Raw genomic sequence first — 17,443 nt, 5'->3', positions numbered from 1 at the left:
ACGCATGCCAAAGTCAACTTTAAACATATACAATGCAATTTCCAAACAGCAAAAAATTTGTAGCCAGTGAAAATGCTGAGTGGCTAGTAACTTTGGAAAACCACTAGCCACAGTGGCTGGTGAGCAAAAAAGTTAATGTCAAGCCCTGTTAGCGCAGTAAGACGACTTAGTCCAGTAATCACGTGAGTTTGACAGGCGTGTACGCTCAGCGCATGTAAAACAGTGCATAAGAACGCGAGGGAAATGTTTAACTGGCAAGGCTTTAAAACACAGCAAATAATGAACTTTGGTGATTGTGAATAACTGTAGTGTCCTGTGAGTATAACTCTCTGACACCAGCATTTCAAGCACGGCGAAACATCCCTTTAACTTTAGCTCATATGATTGGATATTTGCTCATATCAGCGTGTAAACTCATACTCAAACACAGCCGAAATAAACTGAGAGAAATATTTAAAACGGAGAGAATTTAAATAATTAAAGGAACTGTATGTAAGAAATGTATTTCAATGAAGACAACAGTAGTCCGGCCAGGATATTGTCATTATAAAGTTGTTGTTGCAGCCCTCAACTAATGTTGATGATGTCATGTTGTGTTTTGGCCTGAAGCTCCGCCCTCCACCGATCGACCAATCACGAGTCAGTAGTGTTTCGGGTTGCCAGATCTGCTCTAGTTACCACAGCTGTAGATCTACAAACGTTCTGCTGATCCTGCAGCCAATCTGGCAACCTCGAGTCAGGGGGAGGGGGAGGGGAATACACCGCTCTACAGTCATTTGAAAGTGATTGCAGCACCACAATCTTACATACACTTCCTTTAACTAAATGCAAAACCGAAAAAAAACAATTCACAAGCACGTTTTGAACTGTGAATGCCGTACCGAACGGTTTAATATTATATTGAGAATTGTGGCATCCCTAGTTTCTATAGTAACTCTCATGTGTCTGACCTCTCAGCAGATGTATGGCCGTGTTTCCGATGGTCAGCGTGATGGATTTGGTGCAGGTCACTCCTGTACTCCCACAGGGCACGTTCTCGGCGCTGACGCTGAACATCCCGCCGGTCTCCTGCGCCAGAACGTACTCACAGTCGCCCAGGAAGGAGAAACAACGGCCGTCAAACGTGATGTAGTGAGGGTCACCGGTGGCCACGCAGATGCCCGCGCACAACGACTGACCGCAGTGCCAGCGCTGCCCGCGGCAAACACTGCCGATGAGAACCACAGATTAAAAGTCAGCATGAAACAGAAGTTGCGCTGCTCTTTTCTTCCCTGTTGTGCCGTATATCTGCGTTAATCGCTTTGCAAACAAGAACAAATGTAGGCCTGGATGCCAGCCGAACTCAGCCCCGCCCACAACATCTGAGCTCAGGTTCGGTCTGGACTTGATCCATAGAGGAGTAATTATGCCTGAACAGACACTGACCAATGAGATCATCAGGGCGGGCTTTAGCCAATGATTGACAGATGATCAACAGTAACTGACCAATGAGATCATCAGGGTGGGCTTTAGATGATGACAGACAGATGATCAACAGAAACTGACCAATGAGATCATCAGGGCGGGCTTTAGCCGATGACGGACAGATGATCAACAGAAACTGACCAATGAGATCATCAGGGCGGGCTTTAGCCGATGACGGACAGATGATCAACAGAAACTGACCAATGAGATCATCAGGGCGGGCTTTAGCCGATGACGGACAGATGATCAACAGAAACTGACCAATGAGATCATCAGGGCGGGCTTTAGCCGATGACGGACAGATGATCAACAGAAACTGACCAATGAGATCATCAGGGCGGGCTTTAGCCGATGACGGACAGATGATCAACAGAAACTGACCAATGAGATCATCAGGGCGGGCTTTAGCTGATGACGGACAGATGATCAACAGAAACTGACCAATGAGATCATCAGGGCGGGCTTTAGCCGATGACGGACAGATGATCAACAGAAACTGACCAATGAGATCATCAGGGCGGGCTTTAGCCGATGACGGACAGATGATCAACAGAAACTGACCAATGAGATCATCAGGGCGGGCTTTAGCCGATGATGGACAGATGATCAACAGTAACGTAATCATCTCGTCATCAAAGGCGTTGAATTTGTTCTAATCCTAAACGGAGAGCTTGTTCGTATCTGCATCACCTTCACTATTTCTCTCTGAAGTGATGATCATGTTGGGAAGTACTCTGTGTATCATTCAAAAAATGTTTTACAACATCGGCAAAGATCATTTACACTCATTTTTTTCTTCTAATGGTACTTATTCCAGCGCGCGTGTAGGCAGGGTTGCCAGGTTTTTACAACAAAACCCACCAACTACTAGCCCAAAACAAGCCCAATAGCTTCTTTGGGGGTTCTTCGGAAAAAAAGTCGTTTGGGGGTAAAATGTGTGTTATTTTTGGCAAGGTTGCTTCTAAAATTGTCATTCCTGGGTCTATATATCCCATAATTGAGGTCGCTTCAACCCGCGGACATAGAAAACAACCGGTGGGAAAACGGCAGACTTGGCAACACAGAGCAGTTGAGTTCTGTTGACATTTGACGACTAATGTGATGCGTCGCTCCGCTGCTCTGATTGGTTGTAGGTCTGTCCAATCGAGGTCTTTCCTGGTTCGGTTGAAACACGCCCCATAATCACAGCAATAATTTCCTAGCCTGACGTGGTCATACTCAGCTCTGAATATGAGTCTGATGCTCCATTGGGGATTGAGTGATCAATGTGTAATTTTTCACTTACTAAAGCTTTGATTTCAGACGTTTGGACTCAAATGGGCTGTTGTTTCTGCTCACCATGTGTTGCAGTCTTTAGAAATGGTGTCATTGGTGAAATAAAGTCTGCCGTTGTGTTGACATGGACACTCATCTGGCTTCACACACTGATCGCCCTGAAGATACAAACATTAAAAAAGAGAGAAGCATGATCAACTGAAAGATATGGAAGCCCGTTTCCGCCAGTAAATAAAACAATTAAAAGAGTAATTGCAATATTTTATAAAGTCAGAATTCTGAGATAAAAAGTCGCAAGTACTCTTTTTGTTTTTTAATTTAGTGACGGAAACGGGCTTCCATAGAAAAAAGGTTATATACCTGATTTAAAATAAGAAATGGGCCGAACTATTTTAGCTTGCTGATTGGTTGAATTGTGAGTTCTCAGCCGTTCAAATTATTTATGCTTTTCAAAACCTCATGAAATCAAAATCAGAGTTTAGTGGCTTTATATTAATGTCAGCCCTGAAGTCAGAACATGTCTCTAGAGTAGCCAATCAGCCATTTAAAAACAAGGACTGAGCACTTTTAAACCCAGCTAACATGACGGTTCTCAAAACATCATTTACAGAATGTTTTTTCTGAAACAGTGAGTCTTACACAGTGAGTCATATGTTTGCAAAATTGAATGTTCGCGTGACATTTTAAAGGAACTGTATGTAAGAAATGTATTTCAATGAATCATAAAATGGCCATGATATGTCACTAGACATTAATAAATCATGTTCATTTCAAACACTTCTATCACTGACAACAGTAGTCCGGCCAGGATATTGTCATTATAAAGTTGTTGTTGCCCTCAACTGATGTTGATGATGTCATGTTATGTTTTGGCCTGAAGCTCCGCCCTCCACCTATCGACCAATCACGGAGTCAGTAGTGTTTCCGGTTGCCAGATCTGCTCTAGTTACCACAGCTGCAGATCTACAAACGTTCTGCTGATCCTGCAGCCAATCAGGCAACCTCGAGTCAGGGGGAGGGGGAGGGGCATACACCGCTCTACACTCATTTAAAGTGATTGCAGCACCACAATCTTACATACACTTCCTTTAACAATTGGACCTTTTGAACATTCAGAGAACAGTTAGAAACAATGTTAATGGGAAGGAGAACTGGGAGAACTGAAGGGGGCGCACCAGCAGCACAGTCCCGTCCGGACAGACACAGCCGTGGATGGGCTCGGCGCAGGCGTCCAGAGGAGAGTTTGGACTGGAGCAGGTCCTCAGACACGATCGAGGAGAGAAGACCAGAGACCCTGGACACTGACTGACCCCAGGACAGGCCAGATCCGTGCAGTTCCACGCGCCACGCACACACACGCTACACACACAGGTGGAGAGGGAGCAGAACACAGATATTTAGCATTTTTGCACTGAATAAATACGTTTTCTCCTTCATTCTGTCTGCTTTGAATCTGTCACCATAAATCTCTTTCTGGGTCTTTTATTGTATCTGCAGTTGTTTCGTTAGGAGGTCAAACTGAGGTCACGCCGTTCGGTTCTTTCAGGAAAGAAGGAGAGGCGAGAAATGTCAATGTGTAACGAGCGTTTGACAATAAATGAACACTAAAGATAGTGTTTAACCCCCCCAAATAAATAAATAAATAAATAAAATAAAAATATCCGTTCAGGTTCTTTCTCCTTACTAAAGTCCCTCTTCTTCATCATGATGTGTTTGAATCCGCTGATGTACTGTATGCATAAATAAATACATCCAGATGAAATTAAAAATACTAAACAAATAAAAATACTTTTGACAATAAATTAATACATTTAGATAAAATAGAATCAAAAATAAACTATTTAATAAGGATAAAATAAATAAATCCATAAATACATAAATAGGTAAAGATAAATAGATAATATAACTCTATAAATAAATAGATAAATAAAATCTAGATCACAAATTTTATATAAAATAAATATGAAATAAAAATATAAAATAAATAAATAAATGTTTACATTTTTGATTGAATAAACAAAAATGTTATATAAAAAGTAAATATTAAAAACAAATAAATAAATTAAATATAATTTAACAATAAATCTAGATCAAATAAAATTTAATATAAACATAAATAAATAAAACTTTTTACCATCAACAAATAAATCTAGATTAAATAAAATTAAATAGAAACAAACAAATAAATTATCAAGATAAAATCCCTCTATTGTGACACCATTAAGGATTGCTGCTGAACAATCCCACAAACAAGAGGAAACACAGGCGTTGACAATCACTAAAATGAGTAAATAAATATATAACAGGTGTCACACACACACACACACACACACACACACACACACACACACACACACACACACACACACACACACACACACAGACACCCCCCCCCCCCCCCACAGGAAACATTCTGCATTTTTACTTTTTCAAAAAAACTCATTCTTATGATTTATAAGCCTTTTGAAAAGTGGGGCCATGGGTAATGTCCTCATGTCATTATACACATTTGTGTCCTGATATGTCTCAAAAACAAGCACACACACACATACACGGAGTTGATGAGGAAACACATCATAAACGTGACCGCTTTTGCAATCTCAATCTGCGTTTCATCATCGTCCTGACCAGATGAGAAGCGTGAGATATGAGCCTCCATTAACCCACCGCGTGTCAGCTGATCGGAGGCACAAGAGATGCAATGAAATCAACCTATCCCGAGACGCTGAGCCCGCGGGTCATAGAGTGACTTCATCAGATACCTCACACCTCGCTGACATGTGACACCCTAGCAACCACTCAGAGCACCCTAGCAACCCCCAGGCTACACTGAGGCGGCGAGTTTTGCACAGGCAAAATCTAGGTCAGGGCTGTTCAAATCTGGCCCTGGAGGACCAATGAGCTGCTGAGTTTAGCTCTAACCCTAATCAGGCACACCTGAACATGCTAATCAATGTCTTCAGGATCATTAGAACATCACAGGTGTGTGTGTGTGTGTGTGTGTGTGTGTGTGTGTGTGTGTGTGTGTGTGTGTGTGTGTGTGTGTGTGTGTGTGTGTGTGTGTGTGTGCGTGCGTGCGTGTGTGAGAGTGTGTGTTTGATCAGTGTTGGAGCTAAACTCTGCAGCGCATTGGCCCTCCAGGGCAAGATTTAAATAACCCTAATCTAGGTCATTCATGCAATGACATTATTTCAAATATCAGAGAAACGTGTTCATGTTTCATATGAGACAACTGATATAATATCTAACAAATAAGCATGTGAGCGCGAATACATAACAGATGTTTATTCACAGTGATTTTGTGCTTTTTGTGCTTTCCTCTTTGGTCCACATACTGTACATGCATTAGATTGAGTTCAAAGGTCATTTTCTGCTGAATATTTGCTGTGTTATCAGAGCGCAGGCGATACAGATCAGACCCCCAAATCATAAATAGCCATAAAACAGATATGAAGCTTTTCACAATACGCCATAAAAACCCTGGATGGAGACGAAAGACCGACCGACCAACCGCATCAATGAAGCTAATACAGCAGCTATATACCATAAAGAAAACATGCTTCAAAATAAATATATTTTTTGCATTACAATAATGAGATTTCATGAAGAAAATGTGTTTATTAATTTGGGCAGAATATTACTGAACTGAGCTTAAAGGTGCACTATGTAGTATTTTTGCAGTAAAATATCCAAAAACCACTAGGCCGGTGTTATATATTTTGTTCAGTTGAGTACCTCCAATATCCCAGATGTTTCCAACTATTTGTAAATTGTGAGAAAATTGCTATTTTAACTGAGGACAGGGACGTTTCAGCATTGCATTTGAGGGAGTCGCCTGTCAATCGCGTCATATCTGCGCTACTCTCGGTTTCGGCTTTTATTTGGCAGGAGCGCTTTACTCTTAGCAGTGTGAACAAGTGAACGCACGGAGTAACGTCATAACATCGTTTTAAACACTTAAATGTATCTAATATGATAAACAGAGCTGCATTACCTCAAAATTATAACCGGAAGAGTGGATCTGTGCAGGCGCCCGGCGACTGTGTCCCGTCCCGTCATAATAAAAGTCCCGGTATTCGCGAGGCGGGTGTTTGTTTAACAATCGCTCCAGCGGCCGTGCTCAGCTCCAGAACACTCGCTCCTGCTCTGCTTCACTACAGTAACGTTAATAACCAATCGCTCCAGCGGCCGTGCTCAGCTCCAGAACACTCGGTCCTGCTCTGCTTCACTACAGTAACGTTAATAACCAATCGCTCCAGCAGCCGTGCTCAGCTCCTCAACACTCGGTCCTGCTCTGCTTCACTACAGTAACATTAATAACCAATCGCTCCAGCGGCCGTGCTCAGCTCCTCAACACTCGGTCCTGCTCTGCTTCACTACAGTAACGTTAATAACCAATCGCTCCAGCGGCCGTGCTCAGCTCCTCAACACTCGGTCCTGCTCTGCTTCACTACAGTAACGTTAATAACCAATCGCTCCAGCAGCCGTGCTCAGCTCCTCAACACTCGGTCCTGCTCTGCTTCACTACAGTAACATTAATAACCAATCGCTCCAGCAGCCGTGCTCAGCTCCTCAACACTCGGTCCTGCTCTGCTTCACTACAGTAACGTTAATAACCAATCGCTCCAGCGGTCGTGCTCAGCTCCTCAACACTCGCTCCTGCTCTGCTTCACTACAGTAACGTTAATAACCAATCGCTCCAGCAGCTGTGCTCAGCTCCACAACACTCGCTCCTGCTCTGCTTCACTACAGTAACGTTAATAACCAATCGCTCCAGCAGCCGTGCTCAGCTCCTCAACACTCGGTCCTGCTCTGCTTCACTACAGTAACGTTAATAACCAATCGCTCCAGCAGCCGTGCTCAGCTCCTCAACACTCGGTCCTGCTCTGCTTCACTACAGTAACGTTAATAACCAATCGCTCCAGCGGCCGTGCTCAGCTCCACAACACTCGGTCCTGCTCTGCTTCACTACAGTAACGTTAATAACCAATCGCTCCAGCGGCCGTGCTCAGCTCCTCAACACTCGGTCCTGCTCTGCTTCACTACAGTAACATTAATAACCAATCGCTCCAGCGGCCGTGCTCAGCTCCACAACACTCGGTCCTGCTCTGCTTCACTACAGTAACATTAATAACCAATCGCTCCAGCGGCCGTGCTCAGCTCCTCAACACTCGCTCCTGCTCTGCTTCACTACAGTAACGTTAATAACCAATCGCTCCAGCGGCCGTGCTCAGCTCCACAACACTCGGTCCTGCTCTGCTTCACTACAGTAACGTTAAAGGGTTACTTCATCGCTTTTTCATATTAAACTGTTATTCCCTTAACTAAAACGAGTTGATACACACCTCTCTCGTCTCAGTGCGTGCTCTTAATCTCTCTGACACGCGGTGATGATCTGATAGCATTTAGCCTAGCCCACTAAGCCCAGTTCATTCACTATGGAATCAATCAGAGATCAAGTTAGAAGTACCAAACACCTCCATCTTTCCCCTATTTAAATACAGTTACACGAGTAGTTGAACGATCAAGTATGGTGACAAAATAAAACGTGGCACGTTTCAAATCGGATTAAAAAGGAGAACTATAATGTATGGCGGATTAGCACTTCTGAGAGTACTTCGGCTCGGCGCAGTAAAAAGTCCCGGCCGAAACATCTTTCCTCACACCTCCCCCTCACTCTCTCATTTCTGTCAATAGGGAAATGGGCATGAAAACTCTGTTTTCAATTTTATTTGAGACATTTTAAAATATTACCCTCTCACAAATAAAAACCACATCAATAAGTGCCGCCTACAACCCCTCACAATCAAGCAAGTGATTGTGTTTGCTTCTCAAATGACGGACACTACGATCTGCGGAAATGCGCGCGCAGATTCCGTGTGGGCCTGTATTAGATTACTTTTTCAAAGCAACTGTGGCATTTACATTTATGCACTTGGCAGATGCTATTATCCAAAGTGACTTACATTGCATTTTAAGGTGCACATTTTACATTTATGTCAGTTCTTGTTTTCCCTGGGAATCGAACCCATGACCTTGGTGTTGCTAGCACCACGCTCTACTGTTTGAGCCACAGGAAAGCTGTGGCAACATGAATCCCCATGAATGAGGATCAGTGGCTGTGTTTCTCCTACCAGCTGTTGCAGTTCTTCCATCTGGTGCTTCCGGCGGGATGGAGCTGGTCTCCGTGTGTGCATGGGCACATGTTGACGGGCACACACTGGCCCTGGCTGTCCTGTGCCAGTCCATCTGGGCACTGACAGCCTGGCACACAGGTCAGGCCGCCCTCACCCCCCTCACAGCTCCAGCCGTGCCACAGATCGGCACAGGACGCTCCACACAAACGCCCACACTCCTGATACACCTGCCCTCCGGAGCACTGGACCGCTGACAGGACAGACAAACAAAGCTGTGTTACTAGACGGAACTTTTATCAGTTTTGAATGACATTTATAATCAACGTTTATCTCGGCTCGCATTACAATGCAATAGAACAGCTCTCAAATGTCTTGTGCCACATGTAACACTATTAAACATTAATATTATTTGTCTTAATATATATATATATATATATATATATATATATATATATATATATATATATATATATATATATATATATATATATATATATATATAATTATTATATATACAGTTGCATTGTAACATTAAATATATATACTTCACTGTTTTCTGACCCCAAGGCTATTATTGTAATGCTCTACTGGGTGGTTGCCCCGCTCGCTTAATAAACAAACTCCAGCGGGTCCAAAACGCAGCAGCTCCAGTTCTTACTAAAACTGGGAAGTATGACCATATTAGCCAAAGATTTATATAATAAACCAATAAAGCTGTTTTCATTTACATATTTCCTGTTAGACAACAGAATTATTATAGAGTAATATATAATGAATAACTTATATATATATATATATAATTATATAATAAAGAGTATTATATAATGAATAACTTATATGAACAAGTTTAATAAAGTATACACTCCAAGTGGCAAAACCACAAAGAGAAATCAGAAAGTAATTTCCATCTTCTTAAGATACAAATAATAAAATTTTATGATCTTTTATTTTGTATTTTAATGTTTGTATCCCATAGGATATGTTGCCAGTTTGTGGGTATACATTTTAGGCACATTTTTAAAACATTTCTTCTCATAACTTAAACAAAACATTCTTTGTAAAATTCTGTTGAACAGTAAGTATAATGCCTATTCATTAATATATTAAAGCCTACTGCATCATCTTTAATACGCACATTTCCAGGGCCTATAAATTATCAAAATGACCAAAACTTTTTGGAAAAAACAGCTGTACACAATCTACTTCATGCCTTCGGTCTCCTGACTGATAGCCATTTTTAATGTTAATGTAAATGTCAAATATGATGCAACTGACTTTTCAGGAACATGTGTGTGTCCATCTCTCTCAATCTATCTGATTTGCAATAAATTACATATATGAGCTATAAAAACCTGATGTATAAATATGAGACTCAACAACAACAACACATGCATATACTGTACAGTATATACCATAATGCATATGTTTTTTGTTGAGTATGATATTACATACACTGATCAGGCATAACATTATGTCCTAATATTGTGTTGGTCCCCCTTTTGCTGACCCGTCGACTCCACTAGACCCCTGAAGGTGTGCTGTGGTATCTGGCACCAAGATGTTAGCAGCAGATCCTTTAAGTCCTGTAAGTTGCGAGGTGGGGCCTCCATGGATCAGACTTGTTTGTTCAGCTCATCCCACAGATGCTCGATTGGATTGAGATCTGGGGAATCTGGAGGCCGAGTCGACGCCTCAAACTGGTTGTTGAGCTCCTCAAACCATTCCTGAAGCATTTGTACTTTTTCACTGGGAACAACTTTATTTGTTTCTGAAGAAAATAGAAGTGGACAATCCATAGTGGTTGGGCTGGCTGTGTAGTAATGTAGCGGGATTAAGAAGTTTCGGGAAGAGAAATTGAGATCTCCCAGCGTGATTAAGAAGTTTCGGGAAGAGAACTTTTAATTGTGTGGGTGATTAACCGGAGCGTGGACTGATTTAATCCCGCTCTGCCTGGCTGATTTAAGGTGAAAGATCAGATCTGCTGGAGACGTCCGACAAATGATTTAATTGCACTGAAAGAAATCCACAGAGAAAGAGACAACCAGTATGGGGAAGTCCCAGAACAAGTGTGGAAATTAATTAAATATAAAAGGCAATATATTTTACCAGATGAGAAGGTTATATATGTATCATCTTTTACTCTTTTAATTCCTTTGTTTTAATTTTCCTTACTTTATTTTTTTATTATTTTAACACTTTTCTGTGTAAAGCACTTTAAATTACCACAGAGTATGAAATGTGCTATATAAATAAACTTGCCTTGTCACCAGGGAATACCGTTTCCATGAAAGGCTGAACATGGTCTCAGCAATGCTTAGGTAGGTGGAGCGTGTCAAAGGAACATCCACATGGATGGAGGACCCAAGGTTTCCCAGCAGAACATTGGCCAAAGCATCACACTGCCTCCGCCGGCTCGCCTTCTTCCCATAGTGCATCCTGGGGCCATGTATACGCCAAAATGAGTTTTGGCGTGCGTATGGTATGCGGTTTTTCGCGTGCATATCAGACACACTTTATGGCGTGTTATACATACGAAACCCCCCACCCCACCACCCTAAACCTACCCAAGAGCGTGTCATATGCACGCCATAAAGTGCGTCTCATATGCACGCAAAAAAAGCGTACCATACGCACGCCAAAACTCATTTCGGCGTATACATTCCACGAGATTGCAAACTCGTACTATTTATACGCATGACCATGGGATCGTGTTGGTTCCTCAGGTAAGACACACACACACACCCGGCCATCCACGTGATGTAGAAGAACACGTGATTCCTCAGACCAGGCCACCTTCTTCCATTGCTCCGTGGTCCAGTTCTGATGCTCACGTGCCACTGTTGGTGCTTTCAGCGGGGTCAGGGGTCAGAGGTCACCATGACTGGTCCATCTGCCTCAAACTGAGCTGCTCTGTGTATTCTGACAGCTTTCTATCAGAACCAGCATTAACTTCTGGAGCAATTTGAGCTCCAGTAGCTCGTCTGTTTGATCGGACCCCACGGGCCAGCCTTCGCTCCCCACGGTCATCAATGAGCCTTGGCCGCCCATGACCCTGTGGCCGGTTCTCCACTGGTCCTTCCTTGGAGCACTTTTGATAGATACTGACCACTGCAGACCGGGAACAGCCCACAAGAGCTGCAGTTTTGGAGATGCTCTGACCCAGTCGTCTAGCCGTCACAATTTGGCCAAACTCGCTCAAATCCTTACGCTTGCCCATTTCTCCTGCTTCACACACATCAACTCTGAGGACTAAATGTTCACTTGCTGCCTAATATATCCCACCCACTAACAGCAGCCGTGATGAAGAGATCATCAGTGTTAGTCACTTCACCTGAGAGTGCTCATCATGTTATGCCTAATTGGTGTGTGTATATATATATAAAATGATGTCAAAATAAATGTAACAAGCTAATGTTTAACAACAACTTTTTGAACACTCAAGAACCCTCCAAATATTGTAAATATGTGAAAATCTGCTTTTATCTGAAGGTGAGTAGATTAGCCACTACAGGTTGTCATGTGGTTTTTAAATGTTACCCGTGAGCTAAACAAAGAGTGTAGGAACTAGTGATTTATGCGTTATTATAGCCTAGGTGACAAGCACATGAGAAGAATGGTAACCAACACAGAAACTTATTTCAATATAAAACAAAGGAGAAGTAGATAAGTTATGATCCGTGGACACACTGTGTGCTCATGTGGAGCTCGCTCATTCACGTCCGTCAACGGCTTGACAAGCAACTTTTTGCTCACCAGTCACTGTGCCGAGTGGTTTTACAAAGTTAAATACTCACTAAAACTGGCCCTTTGACATTATTTTGTGTGTATTTGACTGTTTAAGTGCAATAAGCAGCGAACAATAACTCAATTTAGTGCTGAGAGACGGCTTTACTTGCGTGCACTTTGAGTGTGAGCACAAAATCTGCGGGAATGAGTAAAATTATGTTCAATACGTGCAATCCCATGCCAAAAGAAATTAATAGTTATATTCATATGATAAGTAACCTATAATAATCATTAAACTGGATGAGGTGAAATAAAGCATGGGTATGGGTCGACGTTCTCTTGATTTGTGCTTAAAAATGAAAGTCCAACAGTAAATACATTTCTCAAATGACATCAATCCTTGTGATTTATCATTTTGAGCTAAATAATGGGGATTATCAATGCAGAATGACGAAAATGTGACTGTTTTAATTGAGGAAAACTAGACTAAAATGCTCAGACATTTATTTGACTAGAGTTTGACTTAACAAAAACAGGACAAAGTTGACTAAAGATCCCACATATTGTAAATATGAGAAGATCTGCTTTTATCTGAAGGTGAGTAGATTAGCCACTACAGGGGGTCGTGTGGTTTTTGAATGTTACCCGTGAGCTAAAGGAAGAATGTATGAACAAAGTCACCACATCTAAATATTCGCAGCAAACACAATTTTGACATGAAAACAAGAAATGAGACTTTCCCTGCCTCTCCCCACAGCCTCTCAAATGCTTGTATCCCCCAGGACACGTCGGCAGTTAAAGGGTTAAAGTTTATCATTATGTTTGAATATGTACAGTCTCTAACAAAATGATCTGAAGTCAGAGAGTTCAGAAACCGGAACGAACTAGTGTTTTATGAGTTATAGCCTAGGTGACAAGCACATGAGAAGAATGGTAACCAACACAGTAATTTATTTTAATATAAAACAAAGGAGAAGCAGATAAGTTATGATCCGTGGACACACTGTGTGCTCATGTGGAGCTCGCTCATTCACGTCCGTCAACGGATTGACAAGCAACTTTTTCAATGGCCACCATTTTAGACACCACGGGTAAAAACTGGCTTTTTTTTTTTTATTACCTCATAATTTGTCAGCAGGAATATTAGGCTGCTGTCACTTTAAGAGCTGATGCACGGATCCATTACACTGTTACACACGCATTTTCTTTCTCAACTGTTTACGCTGATTGTTTACGTGCATACTCACCAAGCATTATGTAGTGTGTGTTTGACTGTTTAAGTGCGAAAAATAACTCAATTTAAGGTCCTTTCACACCCGACGCGTAACGAAAAAGCGTAACGAATAAGCGAATATTTCGCATGCGAATATTTCGCGTCAAAACCATTCACATCAGCCGCGACACGAATTTGCGAAGTTTCAGAGCTCCAACATTCCAAAACATTTGCGGCGACAGCCGAGAAATCACGGGCACTTCATCATTCAGTGAAGACGAGCTTTTCATTTTATTTAAAGGACCGAGAAGAAGGTTTTGGGTGCAGCCAGTCTTACAGAACAGAGAGTCTGAAGGGGAGGATGCTAATCTTGTACAGGAGCTAAAACTTTATCATGGCCGGTTCAGCACTTACTTTCTAAAGTCTGTGGGACAATTTGAGGATCTCCTCCAGAGACGGCAGCGCATCTGACGAGACAAACCGCGCACTTCAGGGAATCAATCGATCCGAGCAGATGTTTCCAGTGGAGACACAATGTGAACATTTCAGTGCCACAGACGTAGCCTACTGATGGCAACACGTTCACTTTCCATAATCGCGGACACAATGTTTAAAAAAAAAAAATCAACTATTTATAAAAGGTTATAAGATATTGCTGTCTGTAGCATACAGTGGGCAAACACAGCTGCAGCTGTACAGCTTACAGTTATAATCTCATGAGAAATGCCATGCCTGGCAAAGGTTAAAGTTGATTGAATAGCTTGTGACATCAACTGGACATTTCGTCACCTTTGTTTCCTTTTATGTGATTGGTTAAAGCCGTTTTTTGTCGCCGCTAGAGTAAAAAAAAATCGACATCAAAACGGAAAAAATAAATGTCGTTTTTTCGCCGCAGCACATTCGCGTTCGGTGTGGAAGCGCTCATTACACAAACAGCTGATCGGGAAAAAAAAACCATCACGCGAATTATTCGCACGTCAAAATCGTGTCCAGTGTGAAAGGGCCTTTAGTACTAAGAGGTGGCTTTACATGCATGCACTTTGAATGTGAGCACAAAATCAGCGGGAATTAGTAAAATTATGTGCAATATAAGCAATCCCACGCAAAAGTAATTAAGTGCAACAGCAAATGACAACAATCCTTGTGATTTATAATTTTGAGCAAAATAATGGAATTCTCGATACCCATCCCTATATATAATATTAACATGCAACATCTTAATAAGAAACCGTTATTCTTACAGCAGAATGTGCGATTTCTCCAGCTGAGCGGCGCCCCCTCCTGGGCACACTGAAAGGCGTATGCGGCGAGGACGGGGCATTGGCAGGACTTCTGCGGGCCACAGCTGCACACTTCACTGAGACACAGACGCATGTACGGCTCTCTGTCCACCACGTCATGACACGCCTGCAAAAGACGCTTCAGCTTCACTGGAACCAATGCTTGAACATCTACTAAAGCTACTCACCCAAAGCACACTGACCTGAAACGCCGAGCTGTGAATCACAGAGCACACACTCTCTGCGAACCGTCTCCGCTGAGTGTACGTCCCGCAGGGGTCAGAGGTCATCGCTGAGGGCTGAGGGCATGAGCCCGTTCTGAATTTGGCGGCAAAAGAGGACACGCTGTTCTCGACGTCCCCTTCAGGTGTGGTGAAATCATCATGCTGACTCCAGGTCAGAGTGCCACACAATCCTCGAACCTGACGGTCACATGACCAACCTGTTAGTCAAGTCAACTTTATTTACACAGCGCTTTTACAATGATGATTGTTTCAAAGCAGCTTCACAGTGTTAAACAGGACAATATTGCAACAAAATTTGATTTGGCTGTACAGTCGTTCTGGAGAAAACGGTGATGTTATGGGAAGTGATCCCTGGTTCTGGCCGACCCAGCTAATGCAGCCTAATAATCAGTCAACTGATTAGAATAATGTAAATTGATAATGTTCTATGTGTATGCCATAGTAAAGAGATGTGTTTTTAGTCTAGATTTAAACTGACAGAGTGTGTCTGCTTCCCGAACAATGCTAGGAAGACTATTCCAGAGTTTAGGTGCTAAATAGGAAAAGGATCGACCGCCTGCAGTTGATTTAGATATTCTAGGTATGATCAACTGGCCAGAGTTTAGAGACTGCAATAGACATGATGGAGTATAATGTGTTAAGAGCTCGCTTAAGTAATGGTCATATTTCCTAGTTCTAGTAAGAACTCGAGCTGCTGCGTTTTGGACCCGCTGGAGTTTGTTTATTAAGCGAGTGGGGCAACCACCCAGTAGAGCATTACAATAATCTAGCCTTGAGCTCATGAACTAACTGTTCAGCATTTTGCATTGAAAGCATGTGCCGTAATTTAAATATATTTTTAATAGGGTAGAATGCCGTTTTACAGTTGCTAGAAACGTAGCTATGTTAGCTGAGTTAAGGTCTTTGCACACTGAGTCCGATATTTTCGCATGCGTTTTATCGTATTCGTGATCCGAAAAATTTGTCACGCACAGAGACCTTGCACACTGAGTCCGATGCGTATTAATGAATGCGTTACAGGAAAAAAAACGCAAAACAGGACAAAGTGACGTCTAGTGAGGATGATTTGTTTGTCCAGAGGAGATATTGTTCATCCACTCCTGCAATCGCGTAGAGAAGAGAGTTTCTATCCAGCGGGATTCTCCAGACCGACCGATTCAAAGTGTCAGTGGCTCAGTTTGATGCTTTGTTAACGATACTGGAGCCACATATTAAAAAGAAGACCACTAATTTTCATGAATCAATTGATCCCGAACACCTGGATGCGATCACACACACACACACACACACACACACACACACACACACACACACACACACACACACACACACACACACACACACACACACACACACAGCTTTAAGGAGATGTGATGTGCTATAATTATAGCGGTGATATAATTATATTTGTGGTATTTTTGCTAGAATAATATGTACGGTGGCTCTGAGTTGTCAAAACATCTCTCAAAATTGGTTTTTACAGAAGCAAAAACGCAAAAAATCATTCGTGATTGACATAACGTGAGGTTGAATTTATTTTTTGACGTGCGTGAATTCCGCATGCGAATTACGGACTCAGTGTGCAAAGGCCTTTACTAGCCAATCAATTCAGAGTCCTGTGTGTTACTGTGGTACCTTATGAGCGAATCCCGGCTGTAGGGTGATGAGGAGCAGAGGGCCGTCCAGGTGCCACATCAGCCGGGCTCCAAACGCCTGGATTAGCAGAACACTAGAGGAAGCCCTTCTGACCATCAGATCTCCTGTGACCGCCGGAAGCTGCTCCCTCTGACCGTTCACCATAACTGAACCTGAGGCAGACAGTTTACAGTCTTCTTATGTACTTCGGTTTTGATGTTTTATGCTGTCTTTTTTGTATTGTATTTTTTTGTATTCTATTTTCATATTGAATTAAACTAACTATGGAAGGATCACGAATGGATGGATGAAGAGACAGTCAGATGGATGAATGGATGGAAGGTCAGATGGATGGATGAATGGATGGAGAGACTGTCAGGTGGATGGATGTAGAGAGGAGACGGCTGGCTGGCTGGCTGGCTGGCTGGCTGGCTGGCTGGCTGGCTGGATGGATGGATGGATGGATGG

At 42.4% G+C, this 17,443-nt stretch overlaps 1 protein-coding gene across 1 annotated transcript in view; it reads right to left on the bottom strand.

Annotated features, from left to right (window-relative positions):
* sspo (SCO-spondin) overlaps window positions 1–17,443 on the bottom strand; it is a 163,341-nt gene that overhangs the window by 132,694 nt on the left and 13,204 nt on the right. Inside the window, exons 14-20 of the mRNA XM_067434918.1 lie at window positions 16,976–17,148; window positions 15,299–15,517; window positions 15,057–15,222; window positions 8,874–9,126; window positions 3,915–4,098; window positions 2,803–2,897; window positions 951–1,207 (exon numbers count right to left, since the gene is read on the bottom strand). Coding sequence (XP_067291019.1) covers window positions 951–1,207; window positions 2,803–2,897; window positions 3,915–4,098; window positions 8,874–9,126; window positions 15,057–15,222; window positions 15,299–15,517; window positions 16,976–17,148 — 1,347 coding nt within the window. The remainder of the gene's footprint in view (window positions 1–950; window positions 1,208–2,802; window positions 2,898–3,914; window positions 4,099–8,873; window positions 9,127–15,056; window positions 15,223–15,298; window positions 15,518–16,975; window positions 17,149–17,443) is intronic.

This window comes from Pseudorasbora parva, chromosome 24 (genome assembly GCF_024679245.1).
Source record: "Pseudorasbora parva isolate DD20220531a chromosome 24, ASM2467924v1, whole genome shotgun sequence".
NCBI classification, from domain to species: Eukaryota; Metazoa; Chordata; class Actinopteri; order Cypriniformes; family Gobionidae; genus Pseudorasbora; species Pseudorasbora parva.
This window is presented reverse-complemented; position numbering and strand designations above follow the sequence as displayed.